At 43.6% G+C, this 23093-nt stretch overlaps 1 protein-coding gene across 1 annotated transcript in view; it reads right to left on the bottom strand.

Moving 5' to 3' along the window:
• Positions 1 to 23093, bottom strand: part of KSR1 (kinase suppressor of ras 1) — a 76002-nt gene that overhangs the window by 24306 nt on the left and 28603 nt on the right. The window contains exons 2-3 of the mRNA XM_075112703.1: positions 13047 to 13187; positions 1739 to 1886 (exon numbers count right to left, since the gene is read on the bottom strand). Of these exons, the coding sequence (XP_074968804.1) occupies positions 1739 to 1886; positions 13047 to 13187 (289 nt within the window). The remainder of the gene's footprint in view (positions 1 to 1738; positions 1887 to 13046; positions 13188 to 23093) is intronic.

Genomic DNA, 23093 nt, shown 5'->3' with positions numbered 1-23093 from the left:
TCTTTGGTAAAAAGAGGGAACTATTTTCTATTAGGCAACACAACTGCTAAATGCTACTTAAATTGAGAAAGGTCATTAGATTGGAAAAAAGGGGTATCTAGGAGCGCCTGATACTCACTTGGCCACTTTTCTCTCTCTCTGGCATGTAACCAGTGCCCAGACCTCACCTGACACCTGGACTACTGGGGCACTGTCATTCAATTACATGCAGCAGCAGCACTCAGCACAGCGCTGCTGTGTTTGTTCAGAGTATATTAGCTAGAGCTGCACCAGGGACAGATAGCTGGAAAAAAATGAACTACCACATCCTGCTGGAGTGCTGGTGGAGCCCAGCATTGCCTTCTACAATGCCTAGTACTGTAGTTCAGAATGATCCAGTACAGCTTGTAGACCACTTCTGGGTATAAACGGAGGGGAAGTGCAAAGGCCTGCAGGCAGCAAAGCAGGAAGGCACAGATTATTGGGATAATTTCAGAGGCTTAATTCATCAGGATAACTCACTGTCTTAATTTTAAGTGTCCTTAATGACTTAAATCAAGGTGAAAAGGCAAAGCTTCAGGCCCTGATGCCCTATTGACCTATTGAGTGGTTGAAAAGAGATGATACACCTGGATTATTGAAAATGTCATTTCTTTATAGTAAGTGAATGCCATGACTTCTGAACAATGGCTGGTTTTGCCACAGTATGGATGGGAAATATTTGACAGCCCAGGACAAGGAAGATTAGAAAAAAGGAAATATGAAACTGAGCTGTTTGCTGACTTTTCCATTAACTAATCTCTATGATTTGAGAATGGTATGAACTGTCATAATACCAACAGGAAACATCACCTTTCAGTGACAGATTGATAACTACTACAAAGAAAGACCTGATGCACATTAGTACCAGTACGCTGTGAGAAACACTCTCATACAAACAGATTTTACAATGCCTTTGAAGGTAACCTGGGGAAGATGACAGGGAAGACAGTGAAACAGCACTCTGGGAATCTTGAGTTTGACTCATCTTGAGTTACTTGGTCCGATCCCTTGCATGCTGAACACATGCATTCTAATTACATCATACCTTTTTAACCATAATTTCAAGGTAAATCAGGGTTCTTTCTAGCTCTTGAATCTGCTATTGGAATTTGCCTAATGATTCTATCAATTCTAGCAGTTAAAGACAGCAGGAGGCAAGCGGTTTTAAAGAGAAGTGAATCAACTGGCACACCACAAGCTACACAGTGATAAAGGGTTGTCAGAGCAATGTTCTTCTCTTCCAAAGCATTGAGCTGAACAATACTGAGGCTTCTGAGCAAAGTAATACCAAACAGAATTACACCTTCTCTCTGTGCTAGCAATATTTGGGGAGGGGATTACCTATAAGAAATCTGCTTGTATTCACTGGGTCAAGGATATGTGCACTGAATGACAGAGGATTAATTGGAGCATTAGACACAACCCTGAACAGAGAGGGAATAAGGATATAGTCCACTGAGTAGGAGAGGCTATTTCTACATACATTTATTTCCATTTATTTATTTGACATGCTGTCAAAACCAAATCCAACCCACAGCTCTAGATGTGTTTGATCATTGCAACTTCATGTACACCCCAGAGCCATAACCTGATACTGGTTACAGAATATATCAAAAGATATTCTGTAGAGGTTCTTGCAGATCACCTCGTATGAAAGGAAGCAGGATGGCAGCTGGATTGCCAAGAAACTAATTCCATAGAACAAGGCAGACTGTACCTGATTCAGTCACCTTCCGTAAGCAGCTCAGTGCCCCATTGAGCCTGGAGCACTCCTCATCTCTGGCACCACATCTCTTCATTGTTTCTTTCACCTTTGACTCATTCATTTCTAGTAAGGCATCTAAGGTTAGCTCCTCTGGTATTCTCTGCAGAAAAAACAAGATGATACTTTTTTTTAAATATACATATATAAATAACACTGTCACTTGTTATTCTGATGTACTTTAAATAGTGGCACTGTGTCACTGCCCGGTCTGACTCATGGTTTACTCATTTTGGTAGTGCATCTCTCTTAAGGATCACTGGGTCAGTAACAACCACGCAGCCGATCTCAGCAGCGCTCAACAGCTGCTCTCCCTCCTCCCCACATCACGAGAGACCAGGCGTATGCTTGACTGCTCAGCTCATTAGGATGTTATGGTTGTTCCCTGGTATTTCAGTTAGAGGTGATTGAAATATGCTTCTCCCTCTGTGGAAAGTTTTGACTCAGCATTTTTGAAAAAGTACTGATGAAAGCTTAACTTTTTCATTAAAAATGGCAGTCAGAAACAAAACAGGCCTAAAACCTGAAAAAAATGTCAGATGAAGGTGCTTGGCTTTTCAGTGGGGAAGTGAAAAGTAAAAACAGTGAGGAAAACAACTACTTTTCTTAAACAAAAATAAATGTTTTGACAGAGATAGGAACCTCCTCCTCAAGCAATTCTTCCCTCATTAGAGAACCAGCCATACCCACATCTTGCTTGGAAAGATATTTTTGCAGAACTCCTTGAACATCTTAATACACCAAAGCCCCCAAAGTGATAAGGCTTAGATGAGGCAGATGCAAAATATACGAGAGACTGGAAAGCATTAAATGATCTGGTATTTCCTGACACAGAATTGAGCTGTGTCGCCTCTCTCCTCCCCCATTCAAATGTTTCCAGTGTAAGTCTGCAGCAATTGTGGTTAATAAACAAAACCAGGATATTTAGCCCAGATACCCAGGAATTTCCCTGAAAGTTTTGCCTAAACAAACCTCACTGCTGCCTACTCTCACAATGAGATCACATATTTCACAATATTTGGCCCCTTTCCTAAAGTTTCAACTCCTGGAATCAAGCTATGTAAAAGGGTTTCAACTCAGAAGTGTGTCTGACTGTTTGGAGAAACAAAAAGCTTGAAATCCTCTAGATTCTTAAACCCTGCTTCCAACTGTAAATCAAATTTGATGTTGTTGAATGTCCCTTAACAATCACATCTTTCTTAATCAGACTCATGCCTTTGAGATCTGACACGTGACTTTTGATTTTAACTGTGACAGTGCTAGAAACAGCCCCAAACTTTGTAGGTGGTAACATGAAGAGTAATCGCACAGTTTCCATTTTTAGTAACTGCTGCATGGAGCAAAGAAAAAGAATAAATTAAGAAAGGGTAGAAGTCTAAGAAATGCATCCTGCATCTTCTGTCACACGCTTTGAACCCAATGAAACACAAAACACAGCTGACTCAAGGAGAGGCCAAGAATTTAAATGAGCAGTACGCACAAGGCAGGTCCATAGTAGAGCCAGAGTTCAATGAAGTTTGGGTAAATTTTCCTGTTCTTCTATAGTTAATATTAGTTTCTATAGTTAAAATTAGCTGAATCATTTTTATGCACACCTGCACCACCAAGATGCAGGAGCAAGACTGCACCAAAAAGCTCACTCCAAATGACATCCACTTGGGTAAAATGCAGGAAGCACAAAGACTCCAGTGAAAATGCAGTGCAAAATCTGCCGTCCTGGGGTTCCTAACCTGATGTTACATTCCAAAGTACAAAAAGAACACAGGAGTTCAGATCATCTGAGTTGAAACTGGAATGGGTTTCCACACCTCAAATATTCCAGCATGAAGCCAGTACAGATTTGCTCACACGGATCCCCAGCCAAATTGGGCTGATAACAACAGAATTAAACCAAGTCTTTCTTATAGTTATTTCCCCAGCACCCCCGACCTCCTTCTCCCCTGCACGCAGACAGGCAGCTCACAGAAGCATCTTTGTTCGTTGGTATCATAAGGGTGGTTCTGTGATGCAGGATGTCAGCCTCGCAGCAACACAAGCAGCTCTAAAAAGGACAGTGACTGGGGGCAAAGATGGAGCGAGTTTTAACGTAATACAGAAGAAAATCTCCTACGCTACCGTGGGTGTTCCTGCACTCTGGAGCAGGGAAACTAATGTTTCCCCATTAAGCATAAGGGAGAGCCAACGTCTCTTACAAAAACATTTATCCCATTTCATGCTTTTACACGGTCTTAGCGGGATTACAGCGCTGTCATTCTTGAATTATCTTGAAACATTTCCTTACCCCCACCACTCCCCACTAAGAAAACAACCCAGATTACGTAGCCACTGTTTTAAGTAGCAGCGTCATTCCAGATCCTAGTGTAAGCTACCAAGTTACATTACCCAGCATCACCTCACTTCCCTACTCTTTGCACAACACAAATGTAACCAGTAACTTATTAGAGCTATTAGTAAGTCAATCAGTGAAGTGGAAGAGACTAAGGTTTCCTTGGGAAAGTAAAGCTTTTCCACCACAGCCAGTTCCAGAGCCCAGGCTTTGAATGGCCGGCACAAGCACCAGTAATGCAGGGCTAGCTGGGATGGGACTGGTCGCAGCACAGTTGGGGATCTGGTTTCTCCAATGCCTGCTTTGTGGTAGGATCCAGGGTGGACAAGCACCACTGATCTGCAGGGTTAACACTCAGGGTAGTGACTAGCATGGGGGGTAGCAAGGCTTGGCAGCAAATAACATTTGGACTGGCAGAAATGCCAGTGAGCGACAATGCTTCATAAAAGCAAGTGTGGCATCAGGTACTGAAAAAGGTTCTCCCTGACCAGTTTAGATTTCACCGGAAAGTCAGTAAAGCTAATCCCAATAAAATAATTTTTAAAAAACCCAAAACACAGAGGCTAGAAAAAAAAGGAGGAAATCAGTCTGGTCTGCAGGCCAGTGTCCAGTCAAGTAGCCAGGATGCAGTCAGGTTCTCTTCTCGCTGTTTTCTTTTCACAAGGAGGGCAAAGCACAGCCGTTACCTGGGCAGATGACATCCCACCTTTGACTAGAGCCTTGTACCTGTACCGTTAGTCCTCAGTGGAATAAGAAATGGGCTATTAGGCCTTTGGACTGAAAAAACTGAGTATATACACTAAGTGTGTGCTTCAACTTGTATCAGTAAGGTGGAATTGACTATTTTCACTTACCCCAAAGTAGCTCTCCTGGTTGTGCTAGTATAGATAAGGCTTCACTGGGGAATTCCCATTCCCTACTGTAAGGGGTATGTGAAACGGCATCCAGGCTCAGCTCCTGGTTGTAACAGCATACACATTCACTACTCCCAAGGCACAACTCAAAAGCACAAAATTGTTGAGCTCAGAAGCAGAGCAGATGCCTGAGGATGGCAGGGATGGGGTGTTGCAGTATTCACGGAGTGCGCCTGGGTCCTGCACAGTGGTGTTCAGACCCTCACAGGTCCTTCTCTCATTCCCAGAGGGGAGCACAACCAAATGTTTACCGGCACAGAGAACTTAATGGCAGCTTGATGGTTAAACTCCAGGACTGTCTGTTCTTGCAAGTCTGATAGTGTTTAGTGCTTTTCTTTTTTAAATATCAAACCCCTGCAACCAGAAACCCCCAGCTTTCGCTTTTAATTTTCAAGCCTTCCTGGCTGCAGAGAAAAACCTTGAAAACTACTTTTTAAAAAAATTACAAAACACCCCAAACTATTGAGCTTTTTCGAAGCATTAGGGTATTGTTTCCTTTGTCTCATTCATTTGCAGGACACAATCCCTATGGAAGGCTTGATCACCCCCCTAAGCTGACTGGTTTAGCTTCCTTAAGCAGGTCTCTGCTCTACAACTCTGTGTGGCCTGCCATGAAAAGCTACCGTGATTCACACAAGGCACAGCTGAGCAAAGGGCAGCCCCAGCTCTTCACTGTGAACTTCACTCTGCATCCCTAGCATGATCTCACACAGACACGCACCCTGACAAAGGGCCCAGCCAGCTGCTAGCTTGCCCCCTTCCTGGGCCTGCACGTAAAGTCCAATCTACTCTTTTGCTCAATAGTATAATTTTAGAAAGACAGAATAGCAAGTTGTAGGAAAGTATAAGTACAGAAAAGGAGATTATATTTAAACAGTCCCGGTGACCTTGAGCTGGGAGAGCTCAGACTTTCTGAACCTGCTGCCAGCCCCCATGACACGCGACAAAAGAAATAAGCCTTAAAAGGGGGGAAGGGAGGGGAAGTAAGAGGCTTTCTTTAAACAGCCACTCATGTGCTGCACATATGTGGTGGCTTAATATAAAACTGGTCAACCTGATCCCTGTAAGACTGGCCTGATATGATTTAGCTCTGTGTTAGCCCCCCAGCCAATGTGATAATTATGAGCATCACTAGTTCAAGATGGCTCTTAAAACAGGTTTCACTGCTGCTGATGCTCTGGCTCAGCTGTTGAGTTGGGGGAAAGAATGTCCCTTGCAAAGCACCCTGACAGCGTCCATCTCAGAGGATAATGTGGTAGGCTCCAACCCCCTCAGAGTGCAAGTGCAATTCTGGGCCCTTGCAAAGGGGTTACTCCCAACCTTCAGCACCGAGGGTGAGAACTGTGGGTCCAAGAGACACCTCTCTACCTGCTTCTTCACCGGTGCTGTGGATTTAAAAAAATACAGCTTTAAAAAACACGCAGCTTAAAGGCTCACATTAGGGCCAAGCTAAGTGCCATCACCCTGGGCACACCTTGCCTTGACTACAGAATGACAGGGGAAGCTGCAAGATATTTAGATACTACTCTAATAATAAGGTCAGGTTAAAAAAAAAAAAAAAAAGAGCAGGAGACCAAACCTGCTTTCAATCTTTCAGCACCTCAAAACTGCCAGCAAAAATTAAAGCCTTACTCACCACGCATTGCTCAGGAGAACTGATGCTAAAAAGCCCAAACCAGGAAATTATTCCTCTCTACAGCAGGTGAGAGGACTTTTCTACAAAGCCTTCCTGCTTATCAGACATACAGACTGTGCACTTCATGGTACACATGTTTAAAAGAAAGAAAAGTAAAGCACAGTGTATCCCCAAGAAGCCATCCAAAGGTTAGTCTCAATTAGTCAGGGTGAAGAGTTCACAATAGTGTAAGAAGGTCTTTAATCTTGTCTGGTGTCCAACTTAAATCCTGAAACATGGCAAAAATGCTGGTATCTAACACAGTGGGTGGGTTATTTTTGGTAAAGATTCCTCCCTGCAGATAAGCCTACAGAGCTAATGCTGCTGCTAGCACTCTGCAAAATCAGTCTGACCTGCTCCTCGACCTAGTAAAAATGGCTCTTCTTATAAAGCCGGACAGTTGTCAAGGCCCCAGATGCCTCCTCTTAAATCAATACATTCCCTCACCAACCACCTTCCCATGCAGCAGCAGATGCTAGAAGAGAAAGCCCATTACATAAGGTGCTTAAATTCCCACTGATAGCTCCAAACAAAGCATGTAAGGATGCTCTTAAGAACATCTTGTGCCTGCTAGTTGTTATTTTGCTCTGGTTTTCTGGTCTCCAGTGAAGCAGGTACTGAAAAATTGTTGTATTACTACATTTCTGGAGATTTTATGAGCATTCTGGAAAGCCTCTCACATAAAATTTCGAGTTTGCATTAAGCTGTGAGTATACACAGGCTATGGTTTCACAGAACAGCTCCCTCTTCACTGTTTCACCTCTCACACAACAAGTAGGGTGGAGAGGAGCCGACAGCCTCAGTTTGCTCACTGTGGACAGGATAGCTGCTGTCACTTACTCTTTTTCTGTGAGAAGAAAGATGTAGCAGTTGCAGTGTTTCACTGCAGATCCTGAGGGGTAGCGTGAGCCTCATGCTGACCTCAGGCCATAAATGATTCACAGGGAACAAGGCTGTGCAAGGGGCACCTGGACCCCTTGGCAGGGGAAGAGAACCCTGGCAGTAGTAGAGAATATTTTCCAAGAGCTGTTTACACTGGGGAGGGGCCTTCAGCTGGAACATGGTGATGGAGTTTTAGGTCCAGGAAGCCTGGAGGACAGAGTTAATTTGCATACACACAATTAGCACATTCAGGATCTCTGCTATCTAGCAGTCCAGTCAGAGCTTCTGCTGCCAGACCCATGGAAATCCCCAGCAAACAGCCAAAGTCCTCACAGCCTGTCCATGTAGATATGATGACAGAAAAAGATGAAAGGATACAGCTGTGGAAACCTGATAGGCTTAGGCAGATCTGCTGCTTCTATTCCTCCAGCCATAGTAAGGATGCACACATATAAACCCCACACTTTTCCTCCAACAACTGGTCAGCACGATCTGCTACAAGATAGATCACAGTCCAAGCAAGAATAACTATCAGCCATGGTCTCATAGTATCAAGTCTACACCAACGCCTCATCCTCTACATATTTTCAGTGGGGAAAATATGGACCCTTAATAGACAATTCCTAGTCCAGGCACAAGACTTTCCTGCTCTGCTGCGTCATGTGCCAAGTGCTGTCCCTGGCTTGCTCCGCAACCTCTCTCAACTAGTTACAGGAAAGTAGGTCTTTGGCATAAATGCTAAATGGGGAACGAGACAAGTTTCATAAGCAAAAAGGAGGTATTACAAAAAATATATACATTGGGAGTCAAATACATTCCCCAAATGCAACAGCCATAAACAAAACCCAACCACAGCACTGCTTCACCTGCTCCCACATAGTCTTTCTGGTGGCAAAGTTCTGCTTGTAGTCAGCAATCACTAGGGCAGGATTTGCCCCTCCCTGAGCATGACAGTTATCTACTCTAAAAACAGCTTTCCAAACTTGATTGACTGGAACCCCTGCTACATGGTGAGCAGGGCTGGTTCAGACATGTTTCAGAAGATGATAAGGAGATAACTATGTTCTTAAGTTACTTTTTAAGATGGTGACAAGTTATAGGTGGGAACAAATATAATAGTGATGTTTCTGGGAAGAAAAATAGTAAAGACAGAGGATTTTTTTCTGTGCTGAAGAAAATAAGCCAAAAGAGATTTTTTTTTTTTTTAATTTTTTTTTTTTTTTCCCCTAGACATGCCCCAGGCCCAGAACCTAGCAGGTAGCTCTGCAAGAGACTTCCTCCACCAGCATAAGAATGGAGCCAGCACTCTGTTCACATCCTCCTTCCCTCCCACTGCCTCCCCAGTTCTTGACTCCAGCTCTCAAGGGGAGCCAGACAATCCAGATCAGTATATTTTTCTAGGTCCATTTTCAGAGCAACTTTTACCCACTGGAGACTACTACATAGCTTAAATGTATCTTCCGTCTATATGGTTCCTTGTCCGGCCTTTTCTAGTTCTCAGTTCAAGTATCTCTTTTCCCAGTTTCAATTCACCATATTTAACCATTTATGCATCATTTACAGTATTAAACCGCATGTACACAGTACTAATCAATCTCTAGGACTCCTAGCCAAAAACAAGGACTCTGGCATTTCCTAAAAAGTACCTAAAGTTATGGAACAATACTAGCCCAGCTCCAAAGCAGAGCCTGCTCCACACTAGCCACTGTTTTCTATGACAAAAATCTGTCTGGCAACCGATTAGAGGAACAATAACAAAAAAAAAAACACCACAGAAGTAGCACAAGTTGGGGTAGGAGTTCAAAGTTTCCTTACCCCTCAGAATTGTGTATTCACAGAGAGCAAACAGGATCACACACTCGAAACTTGTATTCACCACCTACCTCCAAGTCCGCTAGGTCCACACAGAATAGCCCTTTCACTCTACGCAGCAGGACCGGCTGACTGTTATCCATGTTCACAGGAGTTTTAGCTGTTGCCCAACGCCATAAACAGTGCATTGTTATTACTATAATCTCTTTCAGAACTAAAGGATCTTACAAGCGGTCATTATTCTTCTTTTAAATATAGGTTTTCAAAGAAAGAAAGGAGACTGACAACAAAGAAAGCAATTATAACAGCAAGAGCTTTCAAGCTTCACAATGTCTAGAGCAAGTCACTGAGCAAAAATAGTCTTCGCTCTGGACTAGAGGAGTCAGCAGATATTCTAAATTAGAGCTGGTGCTCTATTTCTGACAGGAGAGCCTGGGAGCTTCTGTGCTTCCCTGCATGGCAGCTTTATTTGGGAGAGGACTGAGCGGGGGGGAGCGAGGGAGAGAGAGTACGCATTGTTTCTCTAACCTCCGAGCTGAAAAACTGCTTGCAGTTAGGCTGGCTTTTCAAAGGTGTTATGTCCCAGATTAGCACAATCTTGAAATACTCCCTCCAGCAACACTAGAAATGCAAAGGGAATCAGAACCATTTAGAAAAGCAAAAACATGAAGAAGCAGCGGGCCACAGGAGAGCCCTTCACCTGCACGCACATACTTAGACCTCAGAGGTAGACAGGGAAGAGCAGCATACAGCTGTTGTCCAAGACTCTACAGGTACTTGGCAACGTCTCCAACTAGTTTCAGAGCCTAAAACTCTCAAGAAGAGCGGGCTGCGTGCCTAACATGAATACACTATCACAACATTGGTGCGATTTTCTTTCTCTCTGTAGCACTTTTTGGAAGCATTAGGAAGGAAACCCAGTATGACTATTTCAGTTTTACAGTGAGCTAACAGTATCTTAGAGATGGGATGTCATTCCCCAGTGTATCTTGTACACCAGCCACAGAACTAGGTATGGGACTCAAGTGTCTCCGTTTTTACTGTCTGACCTACTCAGCCATCCCTTTAAAGGCTCCCTAACCACCTCTCTCCCCAGTCATGTCACAGGGAGCGTAAAGCTAAGGGAAACCATTATATATTTCTTAATAACTAACCTATTAAAGCTCCTTCTGTCAGTGATTTCCAGTTTGAAAGCATTCAGCTGAATTGTGGTTCACATGCTGTATAAAATCTAAGCAACAGCAGGAATGACCCCATGATACCTATAACACTTCTGAAAGACAGCTCATCACAGACAAACATCTCCGCTGCACTGTCTGCTGATGTCCACACCACAAACACCAACAGTGGCTGCATTGCTATTTTCTAAGCAGTGAAATAACGGGGGGGGGAAATCACTGCAAGAACAGAGCAATTGGTTTATTAGCCCAGTTATTTCCATTTCCCCCAGACCAGAGCCTGTTCCAGCATGCCTACTCAAAAATAATTTTAATGACCTAATGGGTGTTGCAGTTCTCCTGTCCAGCTAATATAAATGCTACAGAGGCCATCTGCAGCTGCATGAAATGGACACAGAACTTTAAAAAAATAACTATACATTTGGAATCACAGAGGAACTTAAATGCTTTGTACATCTCTTATATTTTCATCCCAGGGAACAGAAGGAACATAGCTCCTTACACTGGTCACTGCTTGGAAGAGGGCAGCAAGAGAGCACGAATAAAAATAATAAACAGTTGGAATATGTTTGCTTCCTGCCTTAGACCGAAACCGAATTTGTTCACCCATTTCAGTGACCGCACAAACGGATGGGCAGCGTCAACACTGTTTGCTCCCTGAATTAGCAGGATGTGGCAGATTTGAACTGTCCACCTCCCTCCCCCTTCCTCCACCCCTTCACCTCTTCCCTGCCCCCAGTTCTGCAGGCATCACAAAGGATTTAAAAAAGAGCTACAAAGACATTCTTTTAGGCTCAGGCAACTCCAGTAACCCTAGAAACCAACAGTAGTTGTGAGCCTGGCAGTTTGGCCACAGCAACAGGCTGCTTTTCTGTTCTCTCATTGTCATTGCTGCACCTTTAGCTGTGCTACCCAAAACCTTGCTGGGCTGGAAGGAGATATGCAGCATCACATTCAGAATAAATAGTGGTGAATGAAAGGAACAACTCAGTCCTGAAATCACCTGATTTTACCAGAGTCTGCTCAGTTACATCAGGACCAAGCTGGAATAACTTCCATGAGAATTTGCTGAATTTTTCACTCCAGCAGATCCCTGCTGAAGTCAAAGACAATTTTTGCTTGCGTAAGGATCAAAGGATCTCAAGGAATGAGAACAATGTGATCTGGCCTGCAGAGCCAAAAATGGGGAAAAGAATGGAAAAAGCCTTTTCTGCTTTGTTTAGCCATTGGTGGACAGAGCTCTACTGATATTGCCATTAATGTTACGCTGAACCGAACTGTCCCCTGTACAGAACAGCATGGAGAAGCCATGCACAGTCCAGACCCAAGGGAAAAATCTGATGTCAGTGCCCTGCAGTCCTGCAGTTTTCAGTAACCACCTAAACGCAGCCAGGATTTCAGGCTCCTCTTCTGAAAAAAACCCAGAAGTGTAAGACAGAAGAGCTGGGGGCCTTGGCTTGTCTGGTCATTTCTGATTCCAGCAGAAGCATCAGATTATTCTGTGCAGTGAAGAGGCTTCCAGTGATTTGCATGTTAAGAATTAAACTGTAAAGATCTGAAGGAGCCATGGTCTGCGAGCATGAACAGCTGATGCCGGCCACCACACAGACCACCACAGGACAGTTATTCATTCCATTCTTTTACACTGATGCAATGCTCTTTGGTATCAGTTTGAACCAGAGACTTTACTCATGGGAGGGTGTACGTGTGTGTATAAAACGAAAAAACCACTCTTGTTTCTGAGCAAAGACTCCCACCCAGTCAAAATCCAGATCAAAATCCACCTGCCCATTACTGGGTTGCAGTCCACTTGATTTTGCAGTTTGAGTGCTGTGAGGCTACACAGTTTCAAAACCATCAGTCTGGGACAAACTTGTAAACTCTGACCCATTTTGCTAGTCTAAGTTTAGAGGGACAGAGTGCTATTGGCTGTTTTTGGATCTTCACTAATTTATAATGGTAGCATGTACACTTTTAGAAATAAGAAAACTCTAGGCTGTCACAGCTTGACATTTTTGTCCATTTGTTGGATATGTCAGTGCACAAAACTGTAACTCTTGGACCTTTTTTGGCTAGTACTGGACACAGAATATAGTATGGTACAGCATTATTATTATCTAAAAGTTAGTAAGTGATTAAGTTATAGCATCATTCTCAGCCCTAGCAGGCAGAAGGAGAGGAGGTCCTGGTAATGCAGGACCTTTGTCTCATACTGAGCAATGTGTGGGGCATTGCTTCAAATGCTATTATGAGAAGGGAGGAGGACAAAGGGAAGGGAGAACTTCAGCACTCCTGTTGGGTGATCAGTGCTTCTGGGAGACAGGAAGCACCCTTTCCACCAAAGGTCCCTCTGTGTACCCACATACTCCCACCTTGTCTGAAAGTAATTTCAGGAAACTAACTTAAACCCAGCAGGAAGCTGGGAATGTCTTGAAAGGGTGGGAAGGTTCTGTGCTGAGAGTCATCTTCCCCTTACCTGTACAACTTCTTTCCTCACATTGACAATGTCTAACCAGTCATTGAATCTTGGGTAGCTGTTGAGCTCTGCTGTCCTGTCATTCAGGGGCACACTCAGCTTACACTGCCGTTGTCTGCGGATGTAGTCAATCAGTTTCACCTGTTGGGATCCAGAAAGTAAACAGTTAAGTTCCTTGGGATAGGTTGTCATCTTCCTGGGCAATATTTGTACGGTACCTAGCCAAAGGGGATGCTTGTTTGTGAGTGGGGCTCCTTCATGATATAAAAATGACATATTCTTACACGCACTCAGGGAAATTCACACAGGGAAGCGCTTCCCTCACACCGACCATCTTTATTCTTCAACATTTCACAGCAGAAGGGAGGAGCTTGCAGGGCCCATCCCTGCAGGACTCCTCTGAACTCATATCAACAAAAGTTCTGTGCACAGGCTGGGTATCATGTCAGCAAGGGCATCCAAACCATTTGAAACAACTAATTACATTCAGCTTAAAGGCACTGCATGTACACACAACCTCATTCTGGATGCTGCGGGTATCGCTGGTCTAACATACAGGACTATCTGCCCTCTCATCCATTGCTCCCATATGTTTATTATATTTGCTTACATCAGGACTAATTTGGATGAGAAGATCAGTGAGGCAGGAATAGCCAAAGTACCCAAAGACTTTGAGGCCCGTTATCTGATGGGCATTTCTATTACAAAATCAACATTAAAAACAATTATCTTTAAAGAACAAAAATTCAGGCACTTGGACTAGATGACTGTTGTACGGCTTCTGTTCTATCCTAAGGTTTTATTCCAAAGCTTTTATCACCTGACCCTCTCAGGCCAAATGCACTACACAGAAACCTCCATTCAGACACAGGAAAATAAAAGGCAAGAAGGAATACTATTTGTGCCTTATGTTTGCTTACCAAAAAGAAAATATTCTCAAAAGATTTCTCACTATGCCACACATTCCCATGGGGCAGACTTAGGCTTCAAAACCTTCCTAACAAAACAGTGCCTCAAAGCAAGGTAGCTGATCCATGATTTATAAACTAAAATATGTTCTTAGGCAACAAATTTTAGCATTTGGGACAAGATCAGACTACAAATGAAAAGGCAAACACACACACGGATTCTTTAACCATTATAATATCTCTCTTTTTAAGTTTCTGCTCAAAGTATTTTTGGTCTATGTATCTGAATGATGCTATACATGACTTGTATGCACAATCTCAGTTATACACAGGAAGGAGAATTAGATCATCTCCTCCTTCCCCAGATAAAGGACATGTCAGATACTACAGGGAAAGTAGATACTGCATTTGATCTCAGCTGAACAACCCCCATATGGAGCATAATGCTTTTGGCCTGCTCATCAGTTTGGGAGAGCTACTACTTTGTAGTAACTGTACTAGAAAAATACAAATTCTTCCTTGGCAATATACGGGAATCACTTGTTTTATTGAAAGGGGGAAATTCTTTTTCCCTCTCATCTTGTTTACTGTGACCCAGTCCTGCAAATGTATAATCATGAGGCTGATCCATGTGCTCTTACACACAACCCTGTTAAATAAGCAAGGCTCTGCAGGGGATAACAACAGAACTTGCATCGAAACCAGTTAACCATAAACAAGCACTGAGCAGGAGGACCTATACTTTTGCTCAGGGGAGCTACACTCTGCTAAGTTATTGCATTGCTAATACTATGCTTTCTTAATGGCTGATGAGACGATGATTCTAGCTACAGCCACAATGTCTTGGGGCTCAAGCCATTGTGGGCCTGACTTTTTGCATATGGGTAAAGACTGACAGTCTAGAGTAGGAAAAGCCCTGAAGGCCATCCTTGGGATGGCAGCAGATTGCAGCAACATTTGACTGAAGTGACCCCACCTCAGTGTCAGAGACCAGCACGTCCAGCTCAATGTTTGTGGCTGCAACTTCAAAATAAGCTATTCCCATGTGAATGGAAGAAGCATATAGATCACTTGCACTGTAGCTGCAGCTGAAGCCAGTGGAAGCCAAGTGGCGGCAGCAGCCCCCAACCAAAACACTACACTGGATGTTTCTTGGAGGTTGGTTGCATTCTAGCAGCAGAACCAGAAGTTCCGTGTAATGAAGAAAGCCAGCAGCTGTTGATAAGGCGTTTCTAGCTTACGCTTTCCTATAAATTTAGCTGAGGTTTTTGTTTGATAAGCAATCTGACTCCTCACAACTATCAGGTATAACAACAACTTTGTTTCCGTCCACACACTTCTCAATTCAGCAGCAACTGACAGCAGCAATGTCAGGAAGTTTGAGATTTATCAAAAAGTGGGTTAATATGAACAAAAATAATTCAAAATCTTCACACAGTGAATACAAAATGCAGTGCATTCCTTAGAAGAGGCAGCTGTGCAATAAAAGGACTGGCTTGTCCTGGAAGACTCAGCCATCCCTTTGCATTTTCACTCTGACCAGAGTCAGAAACTAGAGGAACCTTTAACCATAACTTCCTAACAGGGCTTGGGAGCATAAGACCTAAAAGAAATTACCTTGGAAATCCCACTCAATCGTTCTCAGTCTCAGTACCTCTTTTTATCAAAAGGGGATGATACCACTTCCTTTTTCCACCCTTTGTTTGCTTTCTCTAGTCAGATCCAATGCTGCAGAGCAGGGCAGGGCAGACCCCGGCAGGCAGCCATGGTTCTGCGGAAGCCAGCTGGACTCCAAAGGGGCTGGCGATGGGCTCAGCAGAGGCCTGGGCACCACCGACAGCCACGTTCCCGTGCCTGTACTCTGCGCCGATCAGAGACAAGCCAGCTCGCTCCCGCAGCAGAGCGCCATATGCTAGTGTGGCTGTGTGCCTTTTAAACACCGCTGCAGTTTGTTCTGCCTGTACCCATAACTCCCAGACTTGCTGTCAGCTGTACTCTCCTGCACAGCTGCACCTTCAGTTGTACACACCTCTATATTAAGGTCTCAGGAGTATGCGTGCCCTGTTCCTTCGGAGTTAACCCAGGGCAGGCAAGGGGCACCAGTGATGTCATTGGCTGGCTTAGTCATGACCTTCTGCATTCTCTCTGTCATATGTGTTTTCCCTAACAGCCTATCTAGTGAGCTCTCCTGTTCACAGTCAGGTCAGAAATGAGCTTGGAGATGCTGTTCCAAGTATTTTCCTGCTAAGAGCTTGGTTTAAATATTTTCTGCTTCTCATTGCACTTTTTCCCCCACCTCCTGGCTTGGCTTTGTATCATACACGTCCTGACACAGCCAGCTGGCCCACATTACATGCAGCACAACTCTGCAGATCTACCTGGCCATTACAAATAAGTCTGTGCACAGCTCAAGGAGTAACTCCCATATTAGGGGCAACAGCTTGAAATACTGTTAAAGTATGCACTTAAAGCAGTTGTTGGACAGTTTAGGTTGAATGCTGTCATGGCTCTTTGAGGCTCTTAAACTCTCATAGACTTTTGTCTATCTGTCCTAAACCTCCTTTTTTAACAGGACAGGCCTACATTCTCATAATTAGGGTTTCATTCCACTCAAGATACTTGGTTCTATTCTTATCGCCTCCAAATGTACCATGTTTGCATCCTGGCTTCTTCCCTAATGTCAAAAGATATTAGGGAGGGAAGAGATTAAAATGAGAAAGAGGGACTTCCGCTGCAGGTAAAGACAGGAATGAACGTAGCCAAAGCCCTGGCAGGAAAAGTGAGGGGAGCACATTTTTCCCTTCTCAAAGAAGAGGGGATCTTGGCAACCCACGGGCTAGAATTGAGGTTAACCAAGAGCATAGAGTGGGAATGGAGGCAATAGGAGCAATGAAGACCTGGTATGAATAGAGGGGGAAGGTCCCCTAATTAGAAGCAGGAAGACAAGATTGCAGGAACTTTGATTGACTACTCAATAGCTCCCAATATGCCAAAAGTCAGCCTACATAAATCAAAAATAGTGCAACTTCCTGGCTATGCAATAGATATGCCATGGAAAGGGGAAGGAAGACAGAAATCACCCAAGCCTTCCCTTTTTCTGGAGGCCATTCCAAGCAAGGTTCAATGACGATATGCACTTCAATATCAAACTGCAACCACAAAATCCAACCAAAGGCAAACAAGTCAGCTACACATTTGTAAACCATGGTATGTAGAATTCCCAGGGTACGGTGGTATGTTACTACTTCTTCCCCCAGGTCACCTCACCCCTTCCACATTCTTGGGCATACCTCAAGGTTGTTGAGCACCTAGGGAAAGAAGCAAGATTGTTTGCAAAGTGATTTCAAAACTGGTACAGCCAGCCGTGACAGGTCTATGTGCAAAAGTACCAGCTCGGCTCCTCAGTCTGATCATAATCTGTTATTTTAGTGTAGGACCTCCCATCAGGCAAGATTTATTTTCCTGGAAGCAGGATGAGGTATCAGCATACTCTCTAAAGCTAGCGCTCCACACTTAGTTATATGTAACGCTAATGATATGCAAATGCCTTAAAAGTAGCACATGACCCAGTATAAAGCAGGGAACTGAAAGCACTGACAGTGGCAAGAAAAGGTGTGGGAATCTGTTCCAAAATCCACGGTGGAAGGCAAGAAGGACTTAGCATCTATTTATAAACTAAAAATCACAAATTAAGTAGAAGAAATTATACAAAAAATATATGGCCCCAGATTATCCTATTACAATCTGCAGTATCATGAGGACAGCAAGCTGCTTTGAGGAAGGATATTCTGAGCTGCAGTCACCATTCTTTCATTCCCCACAAAGTCCTCCTCACCAATCTCAATGTAACGCCAGAAGCACCACATTTAATGAGTAAGAGACTGGGCCTCAGCTCCAGGGAGCCGGACTCCACCCCTAGCTCTGTCACTGACCTGCTGCCTGACCGTGAGCAAATTAAATAATCTGTCTCCTCTTCCATCCTGCATGTGGCTCTGCCTGCTTGTATCACAAACTCCCTGGAGCAGGCGCTGTCTTCAACTATTTTCGTACTGCTTAAAAAAATACGGGTTCAAATATTTTCACTTGACAAGTCTCATCCATTGCATAAACTCCTAAAAGGATACTGCTGGACGGTACTCTAGGCAGCACAGATTTCAATGTCAAACTTTTCTTCTTCATTGGGATATAACAAAAATATAATTCTCAGAAATGGAAAACTAGTCTGACAGCACAGATCTGAGTATCTTAGATTGCCAAGTCTGGTTTTCCCATGATAACTCCTTCGCATTTACTCTTCAAGTCCAAATTTGTTTTCCCCAAGTCCTATAAATAGTATATTTGCATTCTCTTCCCACCCTACATGTACCACGCTTCTCCCCTAGGATGAATTTCATATTGTTATTTCCTGCCCAGACTTTTAACTAAACTACATGGTTTGGCTTTAATAGCTGAGCTGTTGCAAAACCCTTTTCTGAGAATATAATAAAACTTCTGGGTTCGGTGACGCACGTAAAAACCCACAAACAACATGCAGGTCTCCAACCACAAACTAGACAGAGAGATAAAGCCAATAGTAAGCTATTCACTGCCTGCTTGCCAAACGGCACATCCTACTCATCACAAATGGCAAACCCCACAACAGAAGCAGCGATACTCCAACTGCCTTAAACCCACAGAGATGGGAAAGAACAAGAACAGAGACAGGATATGGAGCAGCTGGAGTATACCGCTTTTTACAGGGTGTGCTCCAGCAGAGCCTTCCTTCTCTCTGTCTGGTGTAGCTGATGGCCAGGACACCCAGTTCTTATTTTATCCAAGAATTGCACATGCTGCAAGGTGCGGTCTGGATACATGTTCATCTCCTCCTCAGAGCGCTTTTTAAATTAATATCTCTTTACTGCATATGGGAGAATCAGGCCCAAGATGTTTAGGAAAAAACTGCCACGCTTGTATTTTATTTATAAACAACAAATCTCTTGAGTTTGCCCGCATCCATGACCTCAACCTAACAGTTGGGAGCTTAAATGACCATGAACAAAAAACAAATGCCCACAAGTTCTTCAGTTGCACTTCTGCAGACACAGCATAATAAAGCAATGGCGTCTGTAAAACGAGTTCACTGACATCAGGGTGAAAATTCAGGAGTCTTTGGCAAGGAAGGAGATATTGCAAGGATGAGGTAGAAGAATTCAGAATCTGAACTGCAGCCCAAATAATTCTGATCAGAAATCACATCCTAACTTAATTTGTCAGAGAATATTAATAGTTATGGTCCCCAACCAGAGAAATTAAGTTTCATGCATTTGGGGGTCAACTGCCTCTCAGCTTCTTGTCAATTATGTTTTATTCATTTTTAGAAAAGTGGCATCTTATTCCAGTAGTCATTAACAGGCAAGCACATTAAACCTACTGCAGCTTTTGCACTTGGCCAAAAACCAGTCTGAATTCAATGCAATTGACCCAAATAAACAGGGAGAAAGGAGCAGAGGAGAGAAGAGTTTGCATTTTTCTTAAGTCTTCCCTAGCATATTCTCATTATTTTAATCTACATATCTTGGAATACCCTATAAATGCAGCAAGCATAATTATTTTCAATTCACAAAAAAAGAAACTGAGGCACAGAATGGAAATTATACATTAAACAACTTGGGGACGACCAGAGGGACTCTGACAGGGACTCTGCTTTACCGCAGTGCCAGCTGAGATTTCTTGAGAATATCAACAGTTTGAGACCAAGTTTGATTCAGTTATACGTTTCACAACCAAATGCCATGTTTTCACATTTTCACAAAACTTACAATGTTCTGCTTACTGATGCCTACAACCTCCCTTGATGACTTGAAACATATGCAATGTTTAGAAGAGAGGTTTTTGCAATACCCAAAACAAACAATTGTCATTATTTAATCAACAAATCAAGCACATGTTCAAAAGCAGCTTGTATTTCTCCTGTCCCAAGAGATGAAATCTCGCAGAGTCTGGCAGCACTTGAAAAGACATAAATAATGAGCTTATACCAATACTTCCAAGCCTACAACCACTTACTGCCTTGCAATTTAACAAGCCAGTGGCTGAAGTTTGGAAAGGATTAGATCAATGTATGACCCAGCTTTTACATGTGGCTAAGAGAAATGCAAATCATCTATCTTCCTTTAGACAGGAATTAATCAGGAAGGAACTCTTCTATTAACCTCCTGCCAAGAACAGGACCCAGAGGGCAAAGGTGTGCTCTCTGAAGCATCAGGCAATAGCTACTGCTGGAGCAGGACACTGCCCTAGCTGGATCAGTAGCACATACAGTGAGGGAGGTTCTGCATTTCCACCTCCTGAAACAGAAGACAAAGCTTCTGATCTCGGGGCGGGGGGGTGGTGTGGGGTGTGTGTGTTCTGCATGGGACGCTGGAGAAAGTCAGATGACTCATTTTAAGACATCCAGTGAAAGTGGATTCACTTCACACCTTTAGGTGACTCTTCCCTGTTTTCCCAGTGCCCTTATACAGACAAACCCTAAGTCTGACACACACAAAAAAAAATCTTGAGCAACCTGAGCACTGAGGAGAATATAAAAAGGAAAAGGACAGAATCTGAGTTGCCAAATTTGCCTCTGAAGTCATACTCGGCAACCATGTGAGAAACTGATAAAGATCTCTACAACCATTCAGAGACCAGCAGCAATGTGAGTGTACTTCAGGACACCTTTTTCAAAGTCATCTGAGTTAAAAAAAGAGAAAGGTGCAACTGAGTTGATCCATGCAAAGGAGAGAACTAGTACTTCATTTTTATAGTGCAAGCTATTCTGCATGCAAGGCTGCTTGCTTTGAGGTATGAAAGCTGAGAGCTGGGGAAAAAACCTGTGATCTGAACAAGAGCTCAGAAGGCCCCTGTGCAGATGGCCGGCACACCACACGAAACACCACCTTCCTGACCTCGCCGGTGCAAGCACGCACAGCTGCTTGCACATAAGTACAGCCCAGCAATGAGGGTAACTGTTTGGCACTCTATGGTTGTCGCTCTCTGCTCTGCCTCAGATCCCCATCTTTGAAACGGCCATAAGAACAAACCTTCTTTCATGGGTTTTGGCAAGATGATCACAACAAAGCTACTAAGTCACCTGGATGTCACAGTAATGGGGAGGGGATACCGAATTGGCAGAAAGCAGCAAATACCAAAGTAGTAGAAATGCTGGTTGGTTTCTCCAGTTCAGACAGAAATGCAGCAATGCGCAGTGTGTCCAGAGCAGAGCCTTCCCTGGTATGCAGTAATCAAGGCAATCACGGTTTGTGATCAGAGCACTGTTGAGCCTGAGCACTTATCTGGGGCCAGAGGAGACCTAAAGAAATACACCAGGACCAAGTGCCCGACCAGAGGAAACAAGAATAAGGCCAAAGAATCATTACACAGAAATAGCACTGAGGTTTTCCTGGTTTGTCCTGCAGACCATGCACAGAGCCAGGAGCAGATGGATGGAGGATCACAAGACATAGCTTCTAGTCTCAGCTCTGTCAGGGATCTGCAGCCGCAGGGCAAGCCACTTCATGCGTGCCTGAGAGGCCCACTGTTCAGTCAACCATCCCAAACAGTTCTGATTCAAAGTAACGGTCTGCGATACCCTTCAGCTGACAACAAATCAACTGTCTTTGCAACTCCTCTATACCACAGGACCCAATACTGAGCTGCTCCTTCTGTGAACTTAAGCTTTAAGCAGCTGACTCATTTGAATACCCCCCGGCTATCTAATTGTTATCATCATCTGATCATAGCATCGCCAAGCAGCAACTGAAGTCTCAGAAATTCTCATTTCCCCTGTGTTCAGAGGACTAGCTTGTTGCACATATAGGTATAAAGATAGTTTACTAACAGTGTGGACTGTTCTCTTTCCTGTGTATGGAGAACTAAACCAATGCCTGGTTTTGACTAGTTTAACACCCAATCTGCCTGGTGGAACGGAGGGAGTGGGTCTGTACCCTTTTAACATGACATATGCTCATTTTGCAGTGAAAACTCATCCAAACCTGTTCATAGAACATTTCGTTCAACCACACAGAAAACGATCCTTCCCATCTGTGCTTTCATTAGGAACACTCAGATAAAGCAGGGTTCAGCTAGAGAGTCTTATAATCTCACAAACTTCAAAGCTACCTTGAATCCAGCATCAAATTCAAACAGATCTTTTCAAGGCAAGCAGAAAGGCTGCACAGGAGCAGAATGCACAGCCCAAGAAAAGATGCAAAAAACATTTCCAGGAATTATTTGTATCCTAAAAACTGAAGTCACTCAATTTCTCACTCACATGGCTTTGCCCTCAAAAAGAACTTAACTGAATCCACTAAAGGATGACATTTTGACATGTATCTTCACCAGCATATACGAGTAAGGCCAAGCTGGCAGATAAAACATTAGAAAAAAATAACTGGTAGCAGATTCATTTCTTTATTTGACATCATATCTGAGAAAAGAAGCTCACATAAATGTCAGACACCGACTTGCAGTCTGTGGAATTCACATTTACTTATTTGAACCCAGCTGACTCATTCAGCAAGGAAGCGTGGTAGAGTGAACAGGACTCCTGTCTGAGATGCAAGGCCTGGCTTCTAGCTCTGGCTCTGCTAAAGCAATAGCCAGAATACTCGCTTCCTTGGGTCTGTTTCCTATCCACCTCTCCATCGACTGTACAAGTGCAATCAAAGGCACCAGGTATGTATGTTACTGCTATGCTGGACCACAGGCACAGTCTCCTTTGAAAAAGAGAGCTTGCAAAATGGTGCCACTGCTCTGAATGCTGAAAGACAACTTAGGAACGTTAACATACTCACAAGACCCCATGTGGTAGCACATTATTAAAAAATAAGAAAGAGAAAGAAAGGTTAAAAATAATTTGCACAAAGTCAAGGAGCAGTTCTAAAAACAGATCACGAAAGACCTAACTTTCAGTGCTCTGATCTAACCACTAGATCAGGGCAGGACTGACTGTGATGGAACTTCTAAAAAGCAGAGGAAATCAGAACCATGACAAGGATGGGAATGAGCGCTCCAAGTGACAGCTGCATTCTGCGGTACCACTCTGCAGGTTGCAGCACGCCACAGTGAGGGAGCTGTGCTAGCTCACATCAGCTGAGGGTCTGTGCATCGTATTTGGATG

This window comes from Phalacrocorax aristotelis, chromosome 18, assembly GCF_949628215.1.
Source record: "Phalacrocorax aristotelis chromosome 18, bGulAri2.1, whole genome shotgun sequence".
In the NCBI taxonomy this organism is placed as follows: Eukaryota; Metazoa; Chordata; class Aves; order Suliformes; family Phalacrocoracidae; genus Phalacrocorax; species Phalacrocorax aristotelis.
The sequence above is the reverse complement of the archived record's forward strand: the minus strand, read 5'-3'. Positions and strand labels throughout refer to the sequence as shown.